Genomic DNA, 16,222 nt, shown 5'->3' with positions numbered 1-16,222 from the left:
CTTGTGAAACTACAACTCCCATGATTCCATAGCATGGAGCCATGTCCGGTCAAGTGGCGTGAAACTGCATCCATTCTCGATGCTCCCCAACACAGAGCAGCGCTTGAGGGGAGGCTGTCCCACTGCGCTGACCTGTGGCCTGCCTGTGTGGGTTGCGTCTGAGTGCCCATCGTCTTCCTGTCTCACACAACAAACCCGCCTTTCCTCAAAGGAATTTCCCTTCCGCTCCTCCTACGCAACAGACACCTCTAGGCCCGGCGGCGCCTCGGCTCCTTCCACAAGGCCCCATTTGGGGGAGAGCGGGGGAGAGAGAGGGGGGGCACCCTCCCCACCTCTCTCCTTTCCGCCCCCCGCGATCCAAAGGCCTCCCCAGCCCGTTCCGGGGTTCCGCGCGGCTCACCCGTGATGGCGGTGAATTGCTGGAGTAACCCCTTCAGCGCCGAGGCGGCAGCGGAGCCCCCGGGCGCCGCCATCTTGCCGCCGCTCTCCCCCGAACAACACCAACCCGCCACCTGCCGACCCCACTGCGCAGGCGCACACAAACGCCGCGCCCCGATTCGTCCGGCTCGCTTTCAATTTCAACATCCAGCTTTCTTGAGAACCGGAAGAGGAAAGCACGCAAGTACCGCCCCCTCTTTGATGGACTTTAATATCTGGTCCTCCCAGCTCGTGACACTCCCCTAGTGGCCGGCGGAACCCAATCCCCAAACAGAAAAAGGAGGTGTTATATCAGGCATGGGCAAACTTGGACTTCAACTCTATTGGACTATGGTGTTATGACCTGTTAGGATCGCAACCTATTGGGGATTATCACGACCTATTGGGGGATTATGACCTGTTAGGATCACGACCCATTGGGGATTATGACCTGTCAAGATCATGACCTATCGGGGATTATAACCTGTCAGCATCATGACCTATCGGGGATTATGACCTGTCAGCATCACGACCTACTGGGGATTATGACCTGTCAGCATAGCGACCTATTGAGGATTATGACCTGTCAGGGATTATGATCTGTCAGGATGACGATCTATTGGGGATTATGACCTGTCAGGATCACAACCTATCGGGGATTATGACCTGTCAGGATCGTGACCTATTGGGGATTATGACTTGCCAGGATGATGACCTATTGGGGATTATGAGCTGTCAGAATCGTGACCTATTGGGGATTATGACCTGCCAGGATGACGACCTATTGAGGATTATGAGCTGTCAGGATCGCAACCTATCGGGGATTATGACCTGTCAGGATCATAATTTATTGAGTAGCAGAATTTCAAGAGTGTTCCTTTATTTATTTATTTACTTACAGTATTTATATTTCACCCTTCTCACCCCAAAGAGGACTCAGAGCGGATCATAGAACACATACGGCAAACATTCAATGCCGGTTATAGAATGACAAGACAAATAGATAGATTACATAGGCTTTTCTCCATCTTTTCAGCATCTTTGAAGGCTGTGCTCGGTTTCGTCCACAGAGAGGTGTAGTCACTCCATCTCCTTGCTGTAGAACTTGTTCATAAACTTTTCCTCCTTTTTTCTGCCTAAAATATCTCCATACTTTAATGCAGTTCCTATTTATCTACTCATATTGCTGTTTTCAATCTGCTAGGTGGGGTGAAGTTTATTGGTTAATGGATGATCACTGGACACGTAAATATCTTCTTTCTATTCCATGCTCTCAGCAGACAAAGATTCAAATAGGCTTCTTTGAAATAACATGTTTGTTTTACTCACAACTTCATGTATTTAAATATACAGGTACATTTCTTGTCAGGTTAAACTTTAAAACGTTTCAGTTTGTTTCTTTAACTTACAGTCTTTATCAGTCTCTTCACAACTATATTGGCTATACAACTCTCTTTTATAACAGTCTACTTCCAAGGAACTCGAGCCTCAACTGACTGATAACTTCCTACACTGGCTTCTGTACTCAAAACAGACTCATACCTCAAGTGTCATTCTATTTAAAACTGCATTCTAAAGTCACTAAACCAGTTACATGGTCTGCAGCCCCTCCCACTGCCTCAAGTACATAGAGCTAAGAAAACTGCAAACCAAAGAGACATACACTTTAGGAAATAAACCGACACATTATAAACAGGTAAAACATTAGATTGAAGAGGTTTGAGAACGTTGCTATCTCCAACGAACTCTCACAATTCGTAACAGCAGATAGGCTGTTAGGAATTATGGGAGTTGAAGTCCAAAACACCTGGAGGGCTGAAGTTTGCCTATGCCTGCGTTATATACTGTAGAAGTAATGCAGTTTTACACTTTTAAGTGCCATGGTTTATTTATTTATTATTTATTTTATTTATTATTAGACTTGTATACCGCTACTCCCAGTTTGGCTCGGAGCGGTTTACAGAAATAGATTAAAACAATACACTTAGTTTTAAAATAACAATAAAAACAATAAAACAACAATAAAAACAGATATAGCCTCGAGTTTTTCACCCATTGAAAGCTTATTGGTTCAATGCTAAGGAAGAACAGTTGTAATTTTGTAAGATCCTTAGGGTTCATACTGGTGAATGTAGTTTGACACCACTTTAACCATCATGCCTCAATCCTATTGAATCCTGGGAGTTGCAGATTGATGAGGAACAAGCCCTCTTTGGTAGGGAAGGCTCAAGACCTTGTAAAACTACATCTCCTATGATCCTACAGCATTGAGCCATTGTAGTTATAGTGTTGTTAAACTGCATCAATTCTACAGTGTAGATGATTCCAAAAACAGTGATCTGATAATCCAGATAGATATGGAAAGAATCAAATTGAGTTCATGTTACACTGAAAGAGGTTGTTCATATCATTCAGTGACTCCAATTGGGAAAAGGCGCTGATCTGAAGACTAAGGCCCCTTCCACACAGCTGCAAAAACTTCACATTGGACTGCATGTATATGGCAGTGTGGAATCATATAATCCAGTTCAAAGCAGATATTGTGAATTATCTGCCATGATATTATGGGTTATATGGCCTTGTGGAAGGGCCCTAAGGTTCCTTTCACACTAGTTACAGCACTTTGATGCCACTTTCACTCCCCTGGCTCCATTCTATGGAATTGTGACATTTGGAATTTTGAGATGAATTTAGAGTTCTCCTTAAGAGAATTCTAAAGCTATGCCAAACCACAAATGCAAGGATTCTTTGGAAGCAGCCATAACAACTAAAAAGGAACTATAGTGCTATATTTGTAGAGTGTAAAACAAGTACAAGTTCACTTTGCTTGGTGTTTTCAGTGAGGAAGCTTACAACAATCCTGTGAGGGCAATGTTGCCTTCTGATATAGCAGATCTCTAGCTTTACAATTTTTGCATTTACTTGAAAAAGTTAGGTTGGTGGTTACATGTAATAAAGGCGCCCTTGCAACCATGCCAGCAACATGACCAGTAGGCATCTACAGATAACAGGCTCCTTGGTTTGGAAATGGAACAAGAGCACTGCCCACAAAAAGCCAGGGATGAAAGGGGAAGCCTTTACTTTTGTTCTGTGTATTTGTATCTAATTGTTATTACACTGTATTAAAGGCACTGAATGTTTGCCTATCTGTGTATGTTATAATCCACTCTAAGTCCCCTCAAGGAGATAGAACAGAATATAAATAAGTTGTTGTTGTTGTTGTTGTCATTGTTGTTATTATTATTATGTAAAGGATTTTCCCTATGGCAGTGCCCCTACTAGGGAACTCCCTACCTAAGGTTTGGCTGGCTTCAGTTCTTTCGGGTAGACAGTAAACAAAAACTGTGGTTCCACATGTTATTCAGTGTCAAAAAGTCCTAGTTAATCATTTCAAAAATGGATTCCAGAGTTGTTTTTAGCATGCATTTTAAGAGTTGAAAAGCATTTCAGTGCATTTTTATTTTTTAATCTCAGTACTGTCCAATTTTTTTTATTTGTTCATCACTTGGTGGGTTGAGAACCTATGCAGAGATATTTCAATTAATAAATATAATTTGAGCATCCTGTTTCCAGAATTCCAAAATCCCAAATATTCCAGGAACCCAAAGGGCCTACGTGGGTGGCTTATTGTGTGATATCTTTGCTTTCTGATATTTCAGTGTACACAAATTTTGTTTCCTGCATAAAGTATTGTATTTCTTAAATTGTAAGACGCTATTGAGTGTAAGATATGCCTAAATTTCAGTACCAGTACCACCACCAACAAAAATACAACTGCGATTCTAGACACACCCCATTTTTAGAGATGTTTATATAGGAAAAAGTGTATCTTAGAATTGAAGAAATACAGTAATTACAAATATTATACAAAATTACCTTCAGTCTATGGGTATTTGATGTATATGAGACAAACATACATTTTGTGTTTAGACTTGGGTCTCATTTCAAAAAAACCTCATTATGCATATATATCCAAATACAGCTTCTGTCTTTCAGTAATTTCTAAAGATATTTTAAAATTTATTCAGAAGAAGTCCATTGACACTATGTTTATAATCTCAAGAGACTTAAAAGTCAATTTAATAGATAATGTTCTAAACAAATTATAAGATTTATAAGATGATGGATCTGAAAAACTAGTCTACATGGGAAGACCTAAAGGCATCGTTGTAATCTGTTGCAAACATACATTGAGAAAGGCGTGAAAAAAGGCTTCTGGAATATTTAACATACAAATCTTGTAACTTGTAAGCACAACAAACAGCAAGAATAGTAGTATAGTTCTATCTATTTATTAGAAATTATGCTCCAGTCTAAATCAAAGCCATTTGCTCTTTTCTAATACATTTACAATGTAGAGGTGTAACAGGGAGCTCCTTTGCTTACACATTCTGACACAAAACTACCGGCTGTATAGTATATGATGGCTTTAAGCAAATATTCCTTTTGGTATTCAGAACTACCTAACACCATGCATGTACTAGGAAGGAAAAAGAAGTCATACCTAACAGCTACAAAGCAGGCACTACTAGTTTTCAATCAAGAGACACATACATTATAAAAGCGGGAGTAGCTGATCCCTCAGAAATATGAAATCAAATTTTCACGACAATATCCATTGTATAGTCCCTTTCTATGCTATAAATCTTCACATCAGCTGTTGATCTACTAGCTGGTTGCAGGTCTCTTAAACATCTGAACAATAGTTTTTTGTTTGTTTGGCAATAATTCTGAACTCCTGGAGCCAGGGCTATTAAGGACACAGTTCAAAACATTCCCTCCTTTTGGAGACGACTTTGTCTGAAGTTTGTTAGAGGGCTTCCGGTTCTCATTATGAGAGCTTCTTCGTGATTTTTGTTGTTCTCTGTTAGTCTGGCTATTCTTGCAAGGTTTTCTAAGAACTGGAAATTCCCTTTCTGACTGAGATGTTTTAGGGCGTAAGTGGTACTCATCTGGAGAACCTTTTTTGCGGTTTAGTGTTTTCTGTTCTTTGTCCATTTCCCTCTGAAGCTGCAGAGCTAAAAGTCTATCTTCTTCTTCTTGCTTATATCTTTCATAAATTGTTTGCTCCAAATATATTTGCTGCTGTATATTGTCCATATCATCTTCATCATCTATTTGTGTAAAAGTTCTTCTTCTTTTATCGTTCATAACCAAATCCACCACTGTTTTAGAGGGTGATTCTTGAGATTTTCTCTTATGAATCTCTGTAGTAAACAGTTTTAGTGACTCATTTTTATTTTCCATTTTTACTTGGTTGCAGGTTGGAATGCTACTGTCCTGCTGGTTATCAGATGTCACAGAAAAAAGTGTTTCCTGGGGAGCAGCATTTCCTGGATGGTTTGGCCTATCCAGATTTCCTGTAAAATTGTCTTTTTTTACATCATAACCAGCCTCACTGCTCTTTGAAAAAAGACACACAGTTTCACAGTCTTCCCTATCTGTGACACTGACAAGTCCATTCATTTTACAAGTGGAAGGACATGATAGATCTAAGCCAGGAAAACTAGGCTCAGTTGAGTTGCCTATATTGGAGTCAAGCAAAGATGGTTCTATATAAGAATCCACAGTATTTCTAGTTGCACTGATAGTTTGGAGAGATTCTGTGAGCATTTCATCCATTCTTTCTTTCTCTAATGTAAAGCTATTTTTGTTACTAACCTAGAAAAAACAGAGCATAAATAAAAATTGTCAAATAGAGTTCGTTCTTCTTACAGGGTTGCACATGCACTCATTTTAAAAACAGGGACCCTTATAATCATAAACTGCAGCTAACATTGAAAGCTACATGGTACATGCCCATATCTTGATAAACTACAGAGTTCTGCAAGGTTGTTCTACTTCAGAGGTGTCAAACTTATGACCCTCCAGTCATTTGGATCTCCCAGAGATCCCTGCCGGCTTGTCCAATGGGAAGGAATTCTGGGAGCTGAAGTTCAAAACACTTGGAAAGTCACAAATTTGACACAATTGTTCTAATCAGAGGAAGCACCAAATGTATTCCACAAAAATACAATAAATTTATCTTCATTTACATTACCCCAGAACAGCTGGTATTTTCTTCTTCTGATTCTCTGACAAGCAACTTAGGAGCGAAGATCTTGCAGGACTTTTGAGACAAATACCTTAAAGAGGACAAAAATATAGTTTTACAGACTATAAAATGCAGTGCTTTAGGATGTGAATTAGGCAAAGCAATTCCATCAAAGGTCATTAAGAACTATTTGGATTTCTGGACCCCTATTCCATTTATAAAAGGGAAAAGGGGGAAAAGAATGACCCTGCAAATTACAGACCAATCAGTCTCCTCAATACAATCAGTAAACTACCATATGCAAGACATCTTGCATAGAAACTCTAGGTCTGGCTGGAATAGGAAAACATACCAAGGAGCAAGCTGGATTTAGGGAAAGCTGATCCACCATAGATCAATGAGAAGACTGACTGGTCTGTAATTTGCAGGGTCATCCTTTTTCCCTTTTATAAATGGAGAAATGATTGCAAGCCCCCAATCCTTGGGATTTGGCTATAGTTGTCAATGCATGTGAAAAGTGATAACCAATGCAGTTGAAACTGAGAAAGGTGTCAAGATAGCGGCCAGGAGCAGATTGTTGCCACAGGTAGCACTGGCATTTTCTTCTCTCTGCGGAATTACCCTCAACCTATTCATAGGTCATATCAAAAGCTATAATTTTGGCCCCAAAACGTAACCTCAACTTACCTATAAGATTGTTTTACACATAGTTTTATTCTGGTAAATCATAGTTTCATGCAACATGTGATGTAAGCCACTATTTCTAAAACCCAAAGGTAACAGTGTTCTAAATGCAATAGTGATCTTTTGGATTATACTTAACAAGATAAATAGAGGTGCATTATGAAACTATGAAAAATAATTTATAGTCATTTCTGGGGGATGGCCATTCGAATCTGTTACAATAAACATAATGATGAGCAAAATTCAGAAAATTCAGAAAACTCTTTTGCATGCAGTTCCTAGAATCTCCAGTGAAAAATATTTCAGGTAACAAAGAGTAATGCAGCACTTTAAAGACACAATCATTGATCAAACAGGAACTGTTCATTTGATAGTATCCATTCTGTTCCACCTCCGAGGCAGTAAGCCAAAGAGATAGTATATGTGCTGTGTTGTTGTTGTTTTTAAAGCCAATAAAGAGAAAGATGTAATACATCACTAAATTCCAACCAAAAAAATATGTTACTTCCATTTTGTAATTAACATATTTCATACTGTAGAACTTATTTATTTTATCATCACATCAAGCTTTCTATTACAGTAGTCTCACTTATCCAACATAAATGGGCCAGCAGAACGTTGGATAAGCGAATATGTTGGATAATAAGGAGGGATTAAGGAAAAGCCTATTAAATATCAAATTAGGTTATGATTTTACAAATTAAGCACCAAAACATCATGTTATACAATAAATTTGACAGAAAAAGTAGTTCAATATACAGTATGCTAAGTAGTAATTACTGTATTTACGAATTTAGCACCAAAATATCACGATGTATTGAAATCATTGACTACAAAAAAGTGTTGGATAATCCAGAACGTTGGATAAGTGAGACTCTACTGTATCTATAAAAACATATAATCATATGAAAGGATTATATCTGCTAAATTCCGGATAAATTGAGACAATATGCAAAACAATGCCAATATCATTTATTTCTTGGTACGATTGGTTTCAGTTTACAAGTGCAGTTGTCCACTCTGAAGGAAACAAGCCTGCCAAGGTAAAAATGAATTGGGGTGGAAAGACTTCTGCAAAAGCAGTGTCTACACTTTGAGGACTGCTATTTTAATGCTATCCTTCCACATTTTAATGGATAATCAGAGATACTGCAAAGTTATCATCTGACTAGGAAGCCTCTTCCTCTACAGTATATACACTGTATAGCAGTGTATCTCTTGTAACAATCACTACTGGTACTACTCCTAGGATCTGACTTACTTTTTAATGTCTGCAGAATTGCTTGATTTACTTTTTGATGTTTTGCAGGAATCAGGAGATGGACCAGGAGGCAGACCATTGTGCATACGCTCCTCAGTAGAGCTATTCTTTAATGTCAAAAAGACACAAATGAAAATGACTACAATGTATTACAGTAACTCTTACAAGTCAAGACTTACCTAATACACATAAATATTGATGCACAAACATCCCCCCCCCAAAATCATCCTTTCTGGACATTAGTACAAGTGCCTACATGGCCAATCACAGATATGGAGTCAATCAGAGATGCATTAATAACGGGCAGAATCAGTTACAGCAATCACTAACAAATAAGCCCATTTAATTATATCCAAAGTAATTTTTTTTAAAATTGGTAAAAAATATATGAGCTACAGTGTTCCCTCACTACTTCGCAGTTCACTTTTTGCAGATTCGCTGTTTCACGGTTTTTCAATAAACTCTAAAAGACTATTATAAATCATAAAAAATTACAATTTACAGCCTAAGGAAGGGAGGAAGGAGAAGCCAAAGGGAGAGAAAAGGAGCCCAAGCGGCAACGGGAGGAGGCGGCGATTTATCAACATACGATTGGTTGATAAAGACTTAAAAGAGTGTATAACTACTAAAATAATGTATAAATATTAAAATAAATATAGTGTCCCTACTTTGCGGATTTTCACTTATTGCGGGTGGTCCTGGAACCTAACCCCAGCAATAAAGTGAGGGGACACTGTATAGCAATTTCAGAAGTTAAAATTCTCCCAGTATAAACAATTAAGCTATACCTCTTGACATAGCTTTATATTGCTATTACTGTATTTTAAATAAATGATAGGTTACTATGTATACAGGAAGCAGAGGGTTTGAAGGTTAGAAAAATGTTACACAGAAACACTGTGGCTACAGTATAGTACAAAGGCTACATGTTTTCAGTATTTGTCTGCTTTGCATGTCCAGAATTTACCACCTAAGCAACAACAAAAAGGCATGCCATTATATAACTGTGCCAATATATTTAACCAAGTTCAAGGAATTACTGTGTTTGACTTACCAAACTAAAACTGAGCTCACGTGCCAACATTTCATCTTGTAAAAGCTGTTCTTCCATCTGCTTTTTCAATTCTTCTTTTAACTTCTGCTCTTGCTCCTCTTCTGCTAGGAGTCTTAGAATATACTGTTCACTTGCTTTGCTCTCTTCTTCTTCATGAGCACGTCGTTCTGCTTCTGCCTAAACCAAGCATTTCCCCATTATTTCTAACCTGCTCTTGCATTTATATATCATACATTTCACAGATACCTTAATTCTTTAATTCATACAAACTTTGCACATTTAGCTTGATTTATCTGCCAGTATTTTGTGAACTGCTGAAAACCTTTGCTTTCCGTAACCCAGGTTTGTGTGCAGATGCCTGAGATCCCTTATAAAACAATTAGCAGGTGCTATTCTGCTTTTCAAATTTACCTTGGTTATTTCAGCTTCATATTCCTGTCTTAATTCTCCAGGCTTACTTAAGCAGCGTAGTGGTTGAGGTAAGAATGCTATGGTAAAGAAAATGGGGAAAGGAAAACTTATTAGAAACCAATTATGTAAGATTGCTATGAAAAAACATAATGATGCAAATTAATCTCAGTGCACTCAAAACTGTATTGTGATATACTTTATATGGTAAACATTTATTAGCTGTAAGTGCCAGAATAATAGCAAATTTAAACTATTCTCAGATCAAGGTAGATTTTATGTGCATAATATTAAATACAATTTTACTCACTGTCTTCTATGTCTTGTCCACTAATTCTACGCTGGCATTCTTCTGGAAAATGTTTCTGAATCTTTGCCCATAATTCTGAATTAACAAGAGTGTTCCTGCGGGCATTATACCGTGCCCAAGAAGACACTCGCCGACGACAGAAAGGGCAGCACAAGGTGGCCTTTTCCACTGTAAGTTGGAAACAGGATTTGCAGAGTGTGTGTTGGCATGGTAATGTCACTGGTTCCACAAAAATGTCCATGCAAATATTACACTGGCAGTCAGACAAGAGAGGAGCCTCTGAGTCTTTTGACATCTTCAGTCCTGCAAGGGAAAGTGACTTAGTGCATCACCAATATCTTCACAAATTGCATATTGTCTTAGAATCAATAACAATGGAGCCCCCAGATGGCGTAGTGGACTAAGTGACTTGAAGGTTGGGTTGCTGACCTGAAAGCTGCCAGGTTCGAATCCCACCTGGGGAGAGTGTGGATCAGCTCCAGCTCCATGCGGGGACATGAGAGAAGCCTCCCAGAAGGATGGTAAAAACATCAAAACATCTGGGCGTCCCCTGGGCAACGTCCTTGCAGACGGCCAATTCTCTCACTCCAGAAGCAACTCAGGTTGCTCCTGACACGAAAAAAAAAAATGAAAAAAATAACAATGCAATACAAAATAGAACTGTTGTTTAGAGAAAGCAGACAAAAATCAAATACAAATGTTCTATCTGTAACATCTCTTCTGCCTCTTTCCGAAAGCACAGTTCATTTCATGGCTGCTAATCTTTGGACTAGTTGTAGCTTCAAGCTATCTTCAAAGGCAGCCCCACGTAGAGAATGTTGCAGTAATCCAAGCGGGATGTAACTAAGGCGTGGACTACCATGGCCAAATCAGGCGTCTCAAAGGGTATATTTTAAAGTTATTTTTTAACATTGTTTTGCTTTTGAGTCTCTTTTTGGAGAGAAAAGGTGAGATATACCAAAATAATAAAGGGTTTTAGGAATTGTTTTAATACATGTTTTAGTATATGTGATAGGTCTATTCTAATAATTATATTTTGTAACTGTATAGCTTTTAAGGTTATGAGCTGCTTTGGGAGAAAAGCACACTACAAATAACAATTAAACAGTTAAGTTTTCTGCCCAAAAAATATTCCAGGGTTAAGTGATGTATGGTCAAACACAACAGAAACTTTTTAGTAAAACCAAAAATGGTATAGGACTCTTGCACAACTTTCACATTTTTTTAACCAGGGTAAAGGACAGGTGTTGGCATAGCTATAAACAAAGAGATGTGTTTAATCACATGATATGGGAATGTGATAAGAGTACAGGTGTACTGGAGAACAATTGAAGGAGAAATAAATAGAATGCTAACTCTTCAAATAATAATGGGCAATAGAAATGTATTACATGCAAGGATACCAGGAGTGTATAATATGCAAAAGGAAAGAGTGGTTGACAAATTAATAGCATGTGCACAAATTGTTTTAGTGAGAGACTGGAAAAGATAAAGTGAGCTCTGACAAACTGGGGGTAATTTGGAACTCCCTCCCTAAATAAATAAAGCTGCCCCCCCTCCCTTCTCTCCTTCAAAAAACAACTATAAAGACCTTCTTATGCTGACTAGCATATGGAGAGGAAGAGGATTAGATGATGAAAGATCACTACCGGGCCCCTGGTTGAGAACTATTTTGGATTTGGACTCTCCTAACCCACACCAGCCCAATCACCATCGTTTGACTACACAACCAAACCACACTGTTTTGTGAACTCTAGTTGGCTGCTGGAAATTAATGTGGATGTTTGCTTAGATTTTATGCTATTATATAATTTTGTTTGACTATGTGTAGTTTCATTTATTGATGTTAGGTTTAATTTTCTGATGTTAGGCTTTCATTTGATGTTAGGTTTTAATGCTATTTTCAATTGTGGGGTTTCTCTGGGATTTTATGTCAGTATTTGTTTGTTTTACGGAGGCACTGAATGTTTGCCATTGTATGTTGGAATCTGCCCTGAGTCCCCTCGAGGAAACAGGGTGGAACACAAATGTTTTATTATTTTTATTATTTATTTATTTATTTATTTATTTAATATGTTAAATGTGAAAATAACAAATTGTAAGTTGAAAAATATAGATAAAATAGAAAAGGTTATTACAATTAAAAGTATGTGGGGTCCAGTTAGGAATTATTGAAAGAATGTATTAAGAAGTGGAGTGGAAAAACAGATTAAGGCTGATATTTCAAATCTAATTTCTATGGTTTACTGTACAAACTGTATGCCCAGGGGGAGGGGCAGAGGGTGGGAGTGGGGTAAAACAATAAATAATAAAAAGTATTTTTTTTAAAATAAACTTTGTAGTAAAACCATTGACAGGTTGAGCATTCCTTATCTGGAATTCTGAAATCCAAAATACACCCACATCATCCATGGGGGTGGCTGAGATTAGTGGCATCTTTGCTTTCTGATGTTTCAGTGGCACAAAATATGTTTTAAAAAAACATTGTGTATATATTTACACACACATACACACACACATATATATACTGTATATATATATGGAGAGAGAAAATGTATACACCAGGCACAGGCAAACTTTGTTTCTCTAGGTGTTTTGGACTCCCAACTTCCACAATTCCTAAGAGCCTGGCTGTTAGGAATTGTGGAAGTTGGAGTCCAAAACACCGGGAGGACCGAAGTTTGCCCATGCCTGGTATACACATATATAACACCCATATTAAAACAGCTCCACTGGTTGTCGATAAGTTGCCAGGCCCAATTCAAGGTGTACGCTATGACCTATAAAGCCCTAAATGGTTCGGGCCCCGCCTAGCTCCGCGATCGCATGTCCCCCTATGTACCAGTGCGGATTCTTAGATCTTCCGGGGAGGCCCTCCTCTCGCTCCCATCAGTATTCCAAGCATGGTTGGTGGGGACATGGGAGAGGGCCTTCTCAGTGGTGCCCCCCCCCCCCAAGAGATAAGGCAAGCCCCATCACTATCCTCCTTCCACAGGGACCTGAAAACCTGGTGATTCCATAAGTCCTTTGAAAATGACTCCACCCTGGCCACCAGTTAGGACCCTGCTTGCACTTTACCCACTTCCCCAGCCCACGATACCTTGATACCTCATTGCACTCGTCTAACCCTCTTATAGCAGCTCAGTAGGCCTTGAGATCGAGTAAACCAGGCTCTATCCTGGCTATCTCCCCCCCTGCCCTTACCTCTCCCCCCCTGCCCTTACCTCTCCCCCCCTGCCCCACATCTCTATGTTATTTGTTGCACTAGACCTGGCCCGAGCCCCCAATTGCACAGGGTGTTAAAGCATTGAACTGCTGAACTTGTGGACTGAAAGGTCACAGGTTCGAATTCGGGGAGTGGAGTGAGCACCTGCTGTTAGCCCCAGCTTCTGCCAACCTAGTAGTTTGAAAACATGCAAATGTGAGTAGATCAATAGGTACTGCTCTGGCGGGAAGGTAACAGCGCTCCATGCAGTCATGGACCTTGGAGGTGTCTACGGACAATGCTGGCTCTTCAGCTTGGAAATGGAGATGCGCACCAACCCCCAGAGTCGGACATGACTGGATTTAATGTCAGGGAAAAACCTTTACTTTTACCTAGCCCTGGCCCAGCTTCTCATAGTTGTCTAGGCCCACTCTAGAATCCTGACCATTGGTAGTTGAATTTCACCCAATGGAGTAGTACTGGAACTGATTTTTAATTCTAAATGAGCATGTTTGTTTTAATAGTAATTATGTTATGTTTTATTACGGTTGTCTTGTGTGGTTTTGTGTTGGTAATTGAATGCTTTACCTATATTGAAAACCGCCCTGAATCCCTTCGGGGAGATAGAGCGGTGTACAAATAAAGTTTTTATTATTATTGTTATTATTATTATTAGAAGCAAATACAGCTCCAAGATGTATTTGCGTGTACTTCAATGTCTAAAATCCTGAGCATTTATGGCCCCAAGCATTTCAGATAAGGGATACTTTAATTTCCTGTTTAGGAGTGAAAAGGCCCTTACAGATCCTGTTCTAAGTAAGAGCCAACAAGGGAGAGGCCTGGCAGGAGCGAGGCCTACTGTTCTCCTCCTCGGCTCTTCCTCGCAGGCGCCTTTGCGTGAGGTAAATCTACGGAGAATTCTTAGGCCTTGCTTCCCCAACAGGAAAAAAAAAGAGGCCAGGCTCGACTTACACCTTCACAAGCAGGCAGAATAGACGGTGGCTTCGGAGGAACGAACAAGGACAGCCCGCTTCAGCTCCATAACGCTCAACGGAAGAAACGCCTCAGCCTGCTCAATGCGGATTCGGCGCATGCGCAAAACGGGACAACCGACATCCCTGCTAAACGATCGAGCCCTCCTCTCTCCACAGGTGCGCGGGAACGCATCGCAGCCAATCGCAGGCCTGAGTCACGGAAGGCTCCGCCCCCACTCCAGCTTTAGTCGTCCCGTCCATGCTTAAAGGCGCCCTGTCCTATTATTAAGAGACAGCATGATGTTGGACTAGGAGTCTGGATGACTATCATTTAGGCATGGACAAACTTCAGCCTTCCACATGTTTAGGGCTTCAACTCTCACAATTTCTAACTGGGAATTGTGGGAGTTGAAGTCCAAAACACCTGGAGGGCCGAAGTTTGCCCATGCCCTGATTTAAATCATGCTTGACCATGGAAACTCTAGATGACGTAGAGGAAGTCACACTATCTCAGCCTCAGATCACTCCAACCCAGCAGAGCAGATTTTTGTAATTACGTAATGTGAGTAGAAATTCGCCTAGATCTGGGACTTTAACTGTAACTTTATACAAAATTTTTAGAAAATATTATTCAAGGAAATAAGAGCAATAATAAAAACAGAGATAAAAGGTAAACCAGAAATAGCAATTTTATCATTGTATGATAATATTATATCCTCACAAGAAATGAAGGAATTAATTTCCAACCTATTAACGGCGGCGAGACTGACACGTAAAGGTATGTAAAGGTTTTCCCCTGACATTTAGTATAGTCGTGTCCGACTCTTGGGGTTGGTGCTCATCTCAATTTCTAAGCCTAAGAATTGCCATTGTCCATAGATACCTCCAAGGTCATGTGGCTGGCATGACGGCATGGAGCGCCGTTACCTTCCCACTGGAGCGGTACCTATTGATCTCACATTTTGCATGTTTTTGAACTGCTAGGTTGGCAGAAGCTGGGGCTAACAGTGGGAGCTCACCCCACTCCCCAAATTTGAACCACCAACTTTTCAGTCAGCAAGTTCAGCAGCTCAGTGGTTTAACCCACTGTGCCACTGGAGGCTCCTAGCGAGACTGATAATTGCAACAACAACAAAAAAAAATCCAAAAAAAACAGAATGATAAAAGTGACATTCAATTGGAAAAATGGAAGTTTGGAACAAAGCAATTAATAACAGACTGACTTGTGACATTAAAGTTAAAAAGGGAATATGGACACAAATTAATTTTTGTAAAATCTGGGGAGAATGTATATTTATAGAAAGACGGGGACAAACTTGCAACAGAAACAATGAAATTCTGGAGATAAAGAATAAGTTATGTTGGTCCAGGTAAAGGTGGCACAAAGAAAGGGAAAAGGGATAAGAGGGGAGGGAAAGCTAAACATATTCAAGTAATTAGAAAAAATGTATTAGAACTATAAGTGAAATATACTATAGATGGGAAAAGTTTTAAACTAAATTTGATGCTTTTTTATTATTACATCTATCATTAGTAAAGGGAAAGGTTTCCCCTGACATTAAGTCTAGTTATGTCCAACTCTGGGGGTTAGTGCTCATCTCCATTTCTAAGCCAAAGAGCCGGCGTTGTCCGTAGACACCTCCAAGGTCATGTGGCCAGCATGACTGCGTGGAGCGCCGTTACCTTCCTGCCGGAGTGGTGCCTATTGATCTACTCACATTTGGATGTTTTCAAACTGCTAAGTTGACAGAAGCTGGGACTAACAGCGGGAGCTCACTCCGCTCCCCAGATTCGAACTGCTCACCCGCTGCACCGGGGGCATCTGTCATTATTTAATGTTAAGTATATATAATGATTGTATCTTTGTTGACTTTA

General features: G+C 39.7%; 2 protein-coding genes across 2 annotated transcripts in view; both read right to left on the bottom strand.

The window, feature by feature from the left end:
• ubxn7 (UBX domain protein 7) overlaps positions 1–588 on the bottom strand; it is a 31,438-nt gene extending 30,850 nt beyond the window's left edge. Inside the window, exon 1 of the mRNA XM_003218323.4 lies at positions 401–588. Within this exon, the coding sequence (XP_003218371.2) occupies positions 401–473 (73 nt within the window). The 5' untranslated portion in view covers positions 474–588. The remainder of the gene's footprint in view (positions 1–400) is intronic.
• Positions 589–4,210: 3,622 nt separating this feature from the next.
• Positions 4,211–14,503, bottom strand: rnf168 (ring finger protein 168). The gene is made up of 7 exons (XM_062976512.1): positions 14,346–14,503; positions 10,169–10,471; positions 9,862–9,938; positions 9,451–9,627; positions 8,397–8,503; positions 6,458–6,542; positions 4,211–6,078 (listed from the first exon to the last, which is right to left on the bottom strand). Exons 2-7 carry the CDS (start codon positions 10,461–10,463, stop codon positions 5,086–5,088), a joined length of 1,734 nt encoding a protein of 577 aa, XP_062832582.1. The 5' UTR covers positions 10,464–10,471; positions 14,346–14,503; the 3' UTR covers positions 4,211–5,085.
• Between the last annotated feature and the right edge of the window lie 1,719 nt (positions 14,504–16,222).

Source organism: Anolis carolinensis, chromosome 3 (assembly GCF_035594765.1).
Source record: "Anolis carolinensis isolate JA03-04 chromosome 3, rAnoCar3.1.pri, whole genome shotgun sequence".
NCBI classification, from domain to species: domain Eukaryota; kingdom Metazoa; phylum Chordata; class Lepidosauria; order Squamata; family Dactyloidae; genus Anolis; species Anolis carolinensis.
Note: the sequence above shows the minus strand (reverse complement) of the source record. Positions and strands in the feature narration are given on the sequence as shown.

Excerpts from the sequence above, each read along its gene's own strand:
- rnf168 (XM_062976512.1), bottom strand. The coding sequence starts at position 10,463 with ATGTCAAAAGACTCAGAGGCTCCTCTCTTGTCTGACTGCCAGTGTAAT. Across the intron at positions 9,628-9,861 it reads ATGAAGCTGAAATAACCAAG|GCAGAAGCAGAACGACGTGC; the intron begins GTAAATTTGAAA and ends TGCTTGGTTTAG. Across the intron at positions 8,504-9,450 it reads GTGAGCTCAGTTTTAGTTTG|AATAGCTCTACTGAGGAGCG; the intron begins GTAAGTCAAACA and ends TTGACATTAAAG.